The sequence below is a fragment of the Vombatus ursinus genome, unplaced genomic scaffold (genome assembly GCF_900497805.2).
Source record: "Vombatus ursinus unplaced genomic scaffold, bare-nosed wombat genome assembly UNPS02007284.1, whole genome shotgun sequence".
Lineage (NCBI taxonomy): Eukaryota > Metazoa > Chordata > Mammalia > Diprotodontia > Vombatidae > Vombatus > Vombatus ursinus.
In genome coordinates this window covers 11190089-11203444 of record NW_020947062.1, presented here as the reverse complement: position 1 = coordinate 11203444, position 13356 = coordinate 11190089, and the positions used below count along the sequence as shown (strand labels likewise).

Genomic DNA, 13356 nt, shown 5'->3' with positions numbered 1-13356 from the left:
AGTCCACCCCCTTCATTTTATGTATGAAGAAACTGAGGCCCAAGGAGGTGAAGTGACTTGCCCAGATTCACATACCTAGTAAGTACTGGAGGTGATATTTGAACTCAGGTCTTCCTAACTCTTAAGTCTAGCACCGTAATACAGCACACTGCAAGATCTGAGTCCCACCCTGTGCTCAGTACTCTTGTCCTTTCTTGTCCTATGGCTGTCCAAAGCCCTCCCCAGGCCTGGTGTCTCTCAGGGACCTAGCACAGAATGCTGTGCCTGATGCAGTAAGAACTGAACAAATGTTTATTGACTGACTGACTTAAGTTCCAAAATGACTTTTGACTTTCTTTGCTTTCCCAGTCAAGGTTCCTATTCCCCCATTGTAGCTCAGATAGGAAATCAGTCTGATTAAATTTAATTCAGACTACTTTAAAGTTAAAATAATAAAAGACCTTCTTACAACTTTTCAGTGTTTACCAAGCACTTTACACACTCATTAGATCTGCACGACAATTCTGTAAAATAAGTGCTGCAATTACAATTACCACTATCCTCATTGATATGTGAAGAAGGTAAAGCTTATCCTAGGCACATCACTCATAACTTTCAGGGGTAAATTTGAATTTAAGACTTTCCTGACTCCATGTCTGGCACTTTTTTTCTATTGTATCATACTGTCTGATGTTTTTAAACATGCATTTTGTATAATACTTTTTAGTTACAGAGGTGTGAATGATTAGTCCCTCTTATCCCATAGTAGACCTATAACCAAGGGGACCTAAAGGGGCTGGACTTCCTGATTCTTAGTCAGATTTGCCTACAGCTAATGTTTTACAAAAAAATCCTGAGCTGACAGGTAGAAATGGCTCCAGATTATAGGTCATAGATCCTAACATAAAGCACCAGGTGGATCATCTAGGGCAAACCAAGAGAGAATTACTTACTCAAATTCACACAATTACTGATTAGTAAAGCTGGGATTTGAACCCAAGTTTTCTGACTGCAAACTCCGAGCTTTTTACAACATGCCCTACTGCTGCCTCTATAGTACCATATTTATTTTATAATTTCAAAATATTTCATAACATTTTTATTTAATTTTTAAAATAACACTATGAGATGTATGTTATCCTGATGCATAGTGAGCACTTAATGAAAGCTCATTGTTTAATTTGCTGTCCTCATTCTGACACTTCCATACAACTGAGGCCCACAGAAGTTAAATAACTTGCGAAATTCACACATCTAGTTAAGTGGTAGAGGTGGGAGTCAAACTCAGGCTTTGGCTGATTCAAAATCTCATGCTCTTTTAAATAACACAGACATTGGTCCCAGGGCTGCCTGGCATTAAGATGGGGCAACACCATCACCCTTCATCATCTGCCTAAGATCAGATCCAGGCAATCTTGGTTTCAGTTTTGAAGTAGAAAGCTATTAAGGGAAAGACAAGTAGAGCAATGGTTGTTTCCTTTCTATGCTTCCCTCCAAAGCCCTAGGACTGGACATGATAGTGTGTCGCCTCTAAACACCTAGGCCACAGGTGTCCCCTGCCAAAAAAAGTTGGAAGTATTAGCTACCTGAATTGCCCTGAGATACGGATTTTGGGCTTTTCAAAGATACTCAGAGAAGCTTCTTGCTCCATTTAGTTTCCTCCACACCTCAAGCACAGATCTCAGAAATACTTTAGAGGTGATACAAATTGTAATCATCTACATAAATTACTTACAGATCATAATTGAATATCATAAAATGTGTCATTATTAACGTTAGAGATATATAATTAAATAAAATTGAACTCCACATGGCATAATTTTTTTTTCTCATGGCCATCTAATTAAAATTTATAATTAAGGGACCATTGGTCATCAACTGTTTTGGGGAAATAATGAACTAAAGAAGAATTTTCTTTTATCAATTTACTTTGTAATAAATCTTTTCAAGATAGTAAAACTTAGAGATAAAGTTTGTAGAACTGCATGTTAACATTAAATGTCTTGCTATACATTTCAGTAGGTTAGCCAAGTGATAAAATAGTTTGGATATAGCAATGAAGGTTTCCTACTAAAGGGCAGAAAGATTATCAGTAAAAAGAGTACTCTAATGCAACTAGAGATTTTTCAGTGTATTCACAACCTTCATATAATAACGTACTTGAAGTATATGTTTTGGGGACTGATTGCTTTCAATGAGTCCTCTTATGTTGAGATAGTCTGTTATTTCAGCAAGCAAAACTCAAGACTTAAACTAAAATTTGCAATACAGAAACTAGTGTAATGTGGAAGATCAGTATGGTCATATCCTCTTTTGTCGTGATGTAGACATATTTCTTCCTTAACTTAAGACACTTCTGAGAAACATAAAATACAGAGTGGAAAGGGCATTCCTGGATTATTTCATATAGTCCTCTAGGGACTCCTTTTACCATTGACCTAAGTCATCATTATCTCCACTGAAAACCTTAAGTTGTGGGGACTCATACTGTCCTGAGAAAACCGCATCATATTTTTGGACTGTGTTGATTATTACGAAGCTTTTTGTGGGGGTGGAGAAGGAAGTACATATTGATACGAAATGCAGCTTCTAACCATTGTTCCTAGTTTTGCACTCTGGAATCAAGTAAAGCAGTTATAATACTTTCAGATGTTTGAAGACAACTATCCTAACATGGAATCTATATTTAATTTTATATTGTAAGGTTTTCAGAATATTGAGATAGATATATGTAATTCAGCTATTTAAAAATTATCTCTTGAATTGAACTTTGCTTATTCATGCTGGGCTTTCAGAATATGATCATTAGCTTAACTTTTCTTCCATGACTATTCCTTTTTTCTTTATAATTATTAAAAAAGCAAAATTTTATTGAAAGAATTAATAATAGCTTGCATATCTGTAGAACTTTACAGCTTATAAGGTGTTATTTCTCAAAATAACTGTAAGGAATGGTGTGCATGTATTATCATTCCAGTTTTATAGATGAGAAAAGTGAACCTCAGAGAAGCTTAAATGACTAGAAATATTGAGTAATTGATGGATTTCTAAGGTTTAATTTAAAATCTTTTGTTTTGTTTCCCCAAGGTCCAGTCTTCTGTGGCAGTGGGTACACCTGACTACATTTCACCTGAGATTCTACAAGCAATGGAGGATGGAATGGGAAAATATGGCCCAGAATGTGATTGGTGGTCTCTAGGTGTTTGCATGTATGAAATGCTATATGGTGAAACACCTTTTTATGCAGAATCATTAGTGGAAACCTATGGAAAAATCATGAATCATGAAGTAAGAAATAACATTTCTAAATAAGTAGTATTTGTTCTTTCATATGTGTAAAATAATATAATTTCACCTACGTCAGTGGTACTTTTGGAAGTTTTAGTGATATGAGTTGCTAAATATATGTTAATTGGAATAAAAAGCTTCTTCTGACTTGATCTGTAAACTACGTTATATGCCCGTTATTAGGCCAAATCTCCTTTGGATCCAAGTTAGGGAATTTAAGAATAACATGGTAATTGTTTCAGATTCCTGGCATTCCATTTGCTTTATTTTATTGGTCAGTATCACTCTAAACACGTTCATTTAATACATCTTCAGATATACAAAATTAAAGCAATGTAGTGACCCAGTTCATTTGATATCTTTCATTGCTCATTTGAAGTTCTGCTAAAGCATTTAGACTCTGAAGAATGATGCACAAACATCTTCAGAGATGCCCTGTTGGGTCATTCAGGTAGGAGGTACTTAAGAACCCCTTTGTTACCTCAGCAAACATATTGAGGAAAATTAATAAAATTACATGATTTTCCACACTTAAAGGATAATAAACCATTTATTGTTAGAGTTCAACTCATTAAGATTTGCATTATCTGACCTCCATCTAAAAACAAAAATCTCACTACCATTTAAAATTTAAGATGCTTAAAGCAGTCTTATAGCTAATATGGCTTTTTAAACATTGAAGTTCTATAGAATCAGATTACCTATTGAAATGGAATTAAGTATTTAATTTTTTAATTTAATATTTAATGAGTATGCAAATATCATGAAGATCAATTACCTATCTTATTTATTGTAAGGAGGAGTTAAGTGAAACTACAAAATATATTTAGAAGCTTTGACAAAGGACCTTTAAAGTCATTGTGTTTGTTTTTTTAAGTGTGATAATCAGTATTTTTTGTTTTCTGAGAGAAGGCATCCCTAAAATTATAAGGAAAGACATTGGGAAAAGATGAATAAACAAATACAACTATTCACTTTACACAGTTTTTTTAGGAGCAGTTACATATAAAATGAGATCATGCCACAGTTTATAAAATGGTTCCCCAGTGGCTACAAACAGTGGCAGTTCCTAAAGTGTCCTAACTTTATCAAAGGATTACTGTTTTCTGTAGAATATAGCTCATTTCAAAAAATAGGCTGTTAAGACAAGATTTCTTAAGTATGTAATTATCACATTTTAAAGTTATTTATTCTTAAGTTTTTCTTGAAATAAACTTATTTACTGTATACAAGACACTTACAGACATTGTTTTTGAGAAATTTGGATATATAATATGGGTATATTCAGCTCTAAAGATGTAAGAAAAGTAAATTTTATGATTGTGTTTGATTTCTTAAAAATGGTAAATATTAGTAATGGTTCATGTTTGGAATTTTCATTTCTGATCACATTTCTCATCATAAATATCAGCTAACCTCTCAATTGAACTATTGATTTGTAAAGTGAAAAGTTTATGCTTTTATCTCTTGAGTGTCTGAATTGATGTGTTAAAAATTTGACTATAGGGCAGCTAGGTGGCGCAGTGGATAGACCACCGGCCCTGAAGTCAGGAGGACCTGAGTTCAAATCCAGCCTCAGACCAAACACTTGTCACTTACTAGCTGTGTGACCCTGGGCAAGTCACTTAACCCCAATTGCCAAAAAAAAAGCAAAAATTTGACTATATTCTCTGTTAACACTATTAGAAACACTTGATCTAAAAATTTTACAATAAATATAATTGGAAAAACAACTTTTGTAATTTTAGTATAATTTATGAAAAAGCTGGACTTTTAAATTATATTAATTATAAAGATAAGTGACCTTTAAATAGTACTATGTGCTTAATGTTTCAGTAGCAAAAAAAAAAAAATCAAAGCATTCCCACCAATGAAGTTTAATGAACCTAGAGATTATCTTGTAGTATGACCAAAAAAACTTGTCAAACTACTTTTTAAAATGCCTAGGACCTGGAATTGAAAATCCACATATGATTAAAAATACTGGCTCCAGGATATGTATTTTGATCTGAAATGCTATCTGAAATTACTTTGGAATGTTGCATTTTTAAGGTTTTGGGTCTGGAGAGCAAAACCTGAGTCTTTTGTCATGTGTATTCTTTTCATTTTTGTAGCAAGTAGGGGAAGCGTAAGTAACTATTCTCTATGGCAAAAAGTATATGATGGAAAATTATTGCAAATAGCTGAACCTTTAAGTTATAGATCAGTGTTTTAGTTACCAACTAGCATTTTCAGTTTAGTCAAGTCACCTTTTTCTGAGTAGTGTTTGGCTATGGCTGTCATTTAAATCAGCCCTTCTCCAACTTTGTTGTTACGTGATATGTTTGAATACAGCAGTGATTTTTAAGATACAAAGTTATGAGTACTCAAATTCTTGGTAAGGTTAACTCTGGGTTCCTTCCTCTCTCCATTTCACTTTGCATCTCTCCCTCTTCTCCACCCCTCCACCCCCACAAAAGGGCACAACTTTCCAAAATAGCTTCCTTACCCTTTATTGAAAAATATGGGGGCAGCTAGGTGGCACAGTGCGGGGCAGCTAGGTGGCACAGTGGATAGAGCACCAGCCCTGAAGTCAGGAGGACTTGAGTCCAAATCTGGCCTCAGACCAAACACTTGACACGTACGAGCTGTGTGAGCCTGGGCAAGTCACTTAACCCCGATTGCCTCACTTAAATAAATAAATAAGTAAGTAAGTAAGTTAGTAAGTAAGTAAATAAGTCAGTCAGTCCAGCTCCTCTTCTAAAGCTGAGCCAACTTTAGGAAGAGGGAAAGAGAAGCCAGGGTCAGAAAGGATTTCTTTGTCCTCTAGAATTTCTTTCCCTTTTTAAGCCATTAAGACGAGTAATTGATCTTTACCTACTTTGTACAAAAGGCTCAGTGGGCATGAGGAAATGGAAATGGTACAAAGAAAATTTGGGTTCTTAAAAGTTTCAGGATGCAGAGTGCTAACTTTAAGTAATCCAAAGTAAATATATAAAAAGTTTTCTGTGTCCTCTGAGCTTCAGTAAATATTGACCAAATAGATAATATGCACTCTTTACTTTTTTTGTTAATGAAAAGTAAATTGTCCTAATATTTGAATTTTAAATCATTAGATTAATATTTTCATTTTTGGAGTATTTAAGCTCACTACAACCAGGACCTATTTCTATATATTTTTCCTGGTTACTTAACTCCTTCTACCTCCAGGTAATTAGGTGGTCTCTGAGTGTCCCTTTTGGGTCTCATAGACTCTATTGAGATAACACATGCTAGGTTGTACTTAAGAAGCAGCTGTACAACAGTACTGACTTCCCTAGTAGACTTGGCCTTTCTGTCAGACCCAAATGCTAAGATTTAAATCTTTTAGGTTCTCACAAATAGAACAGTCAAGTTAAATAGTAAATAGTAAAGTTTAGTAAAAAATAGTAAGTTAAATAGTAAAGTTCTCATTCTTTCTTTTTCCCCTTTTCAGCCTTTTCTTTCACCTCTTCTTTTCTCTTCTTTTCCTCTTATCTTGCATTTTGATTTCTCCTTTATTTTCCTTCTCATTATCTTCAGAAAGCCCATACCTTTCAAATACCAACATCATCTTATGACAACAATATTCCTCCATCTCCCACAAATAAAAACCAAAAGAAGTGTGTTATAGGCTATCACTATCCTCTTCCTAAAATGACTTAACTTCCCACAACATGGTATTTCACAGAAAATTTAAGACACATAAGAAGGGGTCTCAGTAGATTAAAAAGAGAAGGATATATATTGATTTTAAGTGATGCTTTTCTACCTGACCCACAGTACGCCAAGTTACGTAGTTCCAATTAGATAACAAATAAGTCTGAAAATTCTCTTTCTTTGTCTTTCTGGTTTTACAATTTTATTAGTCTGGGCTGGTGTTTAGTTACCATTCCAAAATGACTTTTGGACTCTTTTGAACTACAACTTCCATTTTGATTGCTGTTGTCTACTACTTAGTTTTTCATAAAATTTGGCGTTCCTTTCAGTATATATATATATATATATATCTACATATTTCTGAATAAATGTTGAACTTAATCTTTTTTGTAGGAGCGATTTCAGTTTCCTTCTCATGTCACAGATGTATCTGAAGAGGCAAAAGACCTCATTCAAAGACTCATCTGTAGTAGAGAGCGCCGACTAGGACAGAATGGAATAGAAGATTTCAAAAGGCATGCATTTTTTGAAGGAATAAATTGGGAAGACATACGAAATCTAGAAGCGCCTTATATTCCAGATGTTAGCAGTCCTTCAGATACATCAAATTTTGATGTAGATGATGATGTGTTAAGAAATCCGGTAAGCATAAAAACACTGCTTTATTGGTTATCATAGCTTCACATGAGAAATACATGCCATTTTATTCCCAGTTTCTTTCTTAGCAATTGGTTTCCAAAGATAAATTTTGTGACTTAAGAAATTTTGAGCAACTTGTCCTTTGTACTTTCTCTGATGTCATGGTCTTAAGAATCTCAATTGTATTTTGTATGGTAGCCAGCCTGAAATACTTTTGTATTTAATTATCTATGCAAAATAATATCTTGTATTTGTATGCTTTTTTCCTTTTCAAAGTAATTTTTTGTATTTATACATATTCCTGCTCCATCACTTGAGAACTATGTTACTTTACACAAATTACTTTATTCGTCCTATTTCCTCATCGTGAGATTGTGGATGACTACTTCACAGATCTGTTTTGAGAAAAACGCTTAATAAATTTTAGTTTAAATTTTAGTCAGAAGTTATGTTATAGACAAACAGATTTTTTTAAAAGTTACAGAAGATATCATTGAGAATAGATAATACAGTGACTACACAAACATGACATAACCCTTTAAGAATAGTGTCAATTCAATTTGACAAATATTTATGAAGCGACTACTATGTGCAAAGCACTATACTAGGTTCTGGGGATACAGAGATAACATCAAAGCCCTTGCCTTCAGGGAGCTCATGTTTTACTTGGGTATTGGTGAGAGATATCACATGTATACAAATAAGTATGGTAAAAAGGAAATTGGGGAGGAAGGAAGCTTCAGTACAAGGGAATCAAGAAAAGTGTTAAACTAAAGTGTTAGCTCCTGAGTCTAACCTTGATGGAAAACAAGAATTCTAGTAGTAGACATGAGAAGAAAGTGCATTCCAGATTTGAGGACAGCATAAGAGAATTCATAGAGACAGGAAATGGAGTGTTAACGTTTAGAGAAGAGCGAATACCGGCCTTTGGCTGGCATGTAGAATTTGTGAAGGTTAGTCCTGTGGAATAAGGATAGGAAAGTAATAATGTGGAGGACCTTAAATGCTTTGCCTAAAAGTTTATTTATCCTAGAGAAAATGGGAGTTGTTCAAGATCTTTGAGCAAGAGCATAACGTGGTCAGACCTATGCCTTAGTAAAATATTTTGGAACCTTATAGAAAATGGGTCAAAGAAAGGAGAGACTGGAAACAGAGATCAACATAGAGTCTACTACAGGTGAAAGATGTTTAGGTCTTAAACAGTAGAGACTACATAATGGTAAAGATGGAGGGTGATGTGAGAGATGGAAAGGTAGAATTGACAAGGTTGACAGTTGATGGGATGTGGGGAATAAATGGAAGGGAAATGTCAAGGGTGATTCAGAGGTTATGAACTTGGGAAGGAGCTAGTATACTCCATAGAAATAGTGGCCTTTGGTTTAATGAGAGTTTTGGTGAGAAAGTTAATTGATTCTGTTTTGAACATGTCGAGTTTGAGATTCAGGAGGGAAATCCAGGAGGAGATACCTGCAGGAAGTTGATGGTGCAGGACTGGAATATAGGAGAGACATTAGGGCTGTACATGTTTATTCATACATATATATGTATGCATGTGTGCATGTGTTCATATATATACATACGTGTATGTGTGTGTGTGTGTATATACACACATATATTTCTCTAGAGATAATACTTGAAACCATGAGTACACATGAAATCAGAGAGAGAGAGAGAGAGAGCAGAGAAAAAAGGGAGAAAGAGCACAACTCAGTTCCCTAGGGAACATTCATGGTAATGAGGTGGTAGCATATAGATGATAATTCAACAAAGAGACTGAGAAAAGAGTGGTCATCAGGAAAAGCAAAAGAGAAAAATGTCATAGAAGACAAGAGAGAAAAATCATCTAGGAGGAAGACATATTAGAAATGGTAGAGCAGTTAAGGAGCATGGGGATTAAGAAAAGGCATTAGCAATGAAGAGGTCACTTACACTTGTCTTTCGTTGCTTACTGGTCATGAGGAGGGGTCATAAGGACTTCAAAAAAAGGAAGGCAGTTTTGGGAAGTAAACAGTTGGTTAAGAAGTTGGGTACTGGGCATGAATGGGAATTTTTGAGCCACAAATTATAATATAGGAATGACCATGCATGTTGTGTGCCAACAAGGGCTGGTAAAAATGTATTTGGGGGAGGTAGAAAGTTGCCTACATTTCAGCCATACCATATGCCATAGAGAACAGCTACAATGTAGAGAGCATAGCTGTAGAGATGACCAGAAATTCACAGGTTTCCAAGAAACAAGCCAGCGGTAAAAATAAGTAGCTCAAATATTTATACAAAAAGTGCACAGTGTGTGGCTAACAGTCAAGGGCAGCCAGATGCTAATGCAAGAAGGCAAATTTGACATCATGTGTGTCACTGAGACTTGTCAGAACCTGCTTATGATTTCATTATGACTCTGGCAGGGTATACCTTATTCTAAAGGAATAGGATAGATAGGAGAAGATGAACTTGTTAGTATTAAAAATTGAAAAAATATTCATTTGAAGAATTCCAGGAACTGGAGTGGGGAAGTATGGTGGGCAGAAGAGTAAAGATCAGTGGAAATAGAGATAGAAATAATATTGTCTTTGGAGCATACGGTAGACCCTCTGGAAATAAAATGAGGAAATAAATGGGTCTGGGAAATATCAAATAACCTGGCACAGAAGCTTGATAAGGGATGTCATTTGTCCAAGCTTCTGGTAGAACTCTGCCTCTGAGCTAAAACCAACAGCTAATGTTATTTAAAATGGAGATGTAAGGAATAATTGAATGTTGGGGTGGAAATGATAATGATCTTGGGAGTAATAGAGAGGGACAGTGAACACTCTATCTTAGAGTTTATAAGAAAGGATAAGTGTGTCATATGTCCTAGATTTGGGAAGAACAGATTTCAAAGAATTGAGAGACACTTTAGGTAGGAAGCATGCATGTGCTGAAACTTCTACAGGTAAAAGTCAATCCAGGAGGAAGAAAGGGAAGAAACTAAGCATTTTTTAAGTGCTTAACTTAGCACTAGCTAAGTCCCAGTGACACAGATAGAACCAAAAAGAAAGTCCCTGCCCTCAAGGAGCTTACATTCTAAGGGGAAGACTACACACCAGAGGGAGCTGAAAAGCTGGAAAGCTAAGTTGGAAGGGTAGGAGATAAAAGTACTTAGGCATAGTTTTAAAGTTCAGAGACTAGGAATAGGGCCAGTAAGGGAATAAAGACTGACCTGTGCTCCTCCACAAAATGGAGGCCACTGGAGGAAGTCACTAATGGGAGAAGAGGCCAGAGGGGTATTACAGGGCAAGGAACTCCCAGGCACTGAGGAGTGTTGTAGGATGAGACAATGGCAGAAGCACGGTTTTGAAGTCCAAAAGCCAGGAAAAAGAAAAAGAAACAATTCTGATGAGGGAAAAAAGGGTATACTTGATACAGGAATGCTCAGAGAACTCATCAGCAGACCCAGATTTTAAAGAAGACAGGTATAGGAAATGAAAATAAGGGTGGTTAAGAGAATGGATGCAAAAGGATGTGAGGAACACTAAATTTCAGACTGAACTCAGGTTAATTTGGAACTTTTACTTTCTGAGTTCTGAGATTGCTTCTTTGAATTGAAGGTTCATAACAATTAGGTGAAGTTCTTGAGGCAGATAACACTTTCCCTGTTTTGTAGATAAGGATGCTGAGGTACATCTTAAGTGATCTGTTAATGATGGCAAGGATTCAAATGACCTACTTATGTCGCAAATTTTTTTATTAGTATTATTAGGATTAAGTACCATATAAAAGTCAGTCATTATAGCACCTAGTTCTGGTTTGTGGTCTAATGCTGTTTCCTATAGTCAACAAACAGGACAGTCTAATGCAACTTAACTAGATTTCCACATTTACTGTATTTGCAATGTATAGAATGTTTTGTATATATAAGAAAAAGCCAAGAAACATAAAATAATAACCTATAGACTGATTGTTATCATTGAATTTCAGAGACATGTATTTGGATTTTGGTTCTGTAATTTGTTTACTGTGGTCTGATAGAAATTCTGTTTTGTATGATAAGTTTAATTTGATTCTTCGGACTTTACAGCTTCTACAATGGCATTTTTTCCATAATAGAGCAAATTATTCTGCTCCCATATTGCCCCTATTCTCAGCCCAAAACAAATGATATAGTTTAGAAGTAAAATAATTGAAGTGTACTTAAATTAGCATGCCTTCCCAAAAGTAATTCTTCTAAAAAGTAATTCTGCTTCCTGAAGTAATTAATGTGCTATTTGGTTTTTGTTCTTATGGCATTGCAAAAAAAGTCTTTGCCTGACATCATAGCATCTTAGCTTTTTAACTGAAAGGAGCTTTAGACATCATCTGGTCCAACCTCTTTGTTTTATAGATGAGGAAGCTGAGTGACAGGTTATTTAACTCACCCAAAATCACAGGTAGCAAATAACACCAAGAATTGAACCCAGTTCCTCTGACTCCAAATTCAGTATGTCTTTCCACTACCTTCAGGGAGTGATAGATACTCTTTGGAAGAATGTGACAGAGTACTCTCTTTGTGGTTCAGTGAAAAGATTAGTTATTTATCTAAAAATCTTCCCCATCTAGTGAGAATGCCCAGTTCCAGTCCCAGTCCCAGTCTCATTTCCTTCATTTGTATAAATTTGTTCTCCCCCAATTTTAATTGTATGATATTTTAGTTAATTTTAAGTACTGAGTTCAGTACTAATGGAAGTGTCCATGTCATGGCATATGGAAAAGAAAGAGCAGAAATATGACTAATGCTGATACTGTTTTTCTGAGATTATAAAATGTATTTTATATTGTGAGATTTGATTTCTCTGTTATTCTTCTCTTTACCAAAGCTTAAAGAATCTACTATATTACTCTTTAAATAATAGAATTAAAGTGGACCAAATCCCAGGTTTTCTAACCAGACTTGCAGTTTATCTCGTTTTAGGCTAAAAACATTCCTTTATCTCTTCAGCCAGCTTACACTTAGGATTATGAATTCAACTTAATTGTTCAGTTTAATGTTTTATGAGAACTTAGGCTTTTATCTTCCACCTTATCTTTAACACTCACATATTTTAGCACTTAGTGCATTGTGTTAAGCACTTACATAATAAGTAAATGCCTCTTGACTAGTTGACATTTCCTTAGTGGCTCACTCTCTAAGTGACATGTATTTAACTAGAAATGGTACTACACACACACACACACACACACACATACACTCTTTAAGTTTTCAGAGCTGCTTATGCAGAACACAGAATGTGTTTAGAATTAAGTTGCAGATGTCTCACAACATATATTTTTTACAAAAACAGTCATGTAAATCATAAATTTACTTTTTAAGTTTATCAGATTGTTACATGATTTCATATGGCCTACTCTAACCAAAGACTGGTGTTTATTACCCTTGTGATTGTGAGCTAGTGACTTCCCCCTGTAGGCCTTAAGAATAACAATAATAGCTAACACTTATATAGCACTTTAAGTTTTTCAAAGTGCCTTACACATATCTCATTTGATTTTCACAACAACCTTGGGAGTAGGTGCTATTTTTATCTCCACTTTACAGATGAGGAAAGTGAGGCAACTAGAGATTAAATTACTTCCCCAGAATCACATAGCTAGTAAATGCCTAAACCTGGATTTGAACTCAGTTCTTCCTAACTCTAGGCCCAGTGCTCTATCCACTCTGCCACTTAGCTGCCTTAGTTTCCTTATCTACAAAATGAAGGAATTGGATGAGATAAACTCTAAAATCCTTTCCACCTGAAATTCTGTGAGCCAAGTGGAGATATCCAATGATCAAATTGCCCT

The 13356-nt window shown here is 35.2% G+C and overlaps 1 protein-coding gene across 2 annotated transcripts in view; it reads left to right on the top strand.

Moving 5' to 3' along the window:
* CDC42BPB (CDC42 binding protein kinase beta) overlaps positions 1-13356 on the top strand; it is a 145650-nt gene that overhangs the window by 56685 nt on the left and 75609 nt on the right. For both annotated transcript variants that reach the window (XM_027849062.1, XM_027849061.1), the window contains exons 7-8: positions 3067-3267; positions 7318-7566. In XM_027849062.1, coding sequence (XP_027704863.1) covers positions 3067-3267; positions 7318-7566 — 450 coding nt within the window. The remainder of the gene's footprint in view (positions 1-3066; positions 3268-7317; positions 7567-13356) is intronic.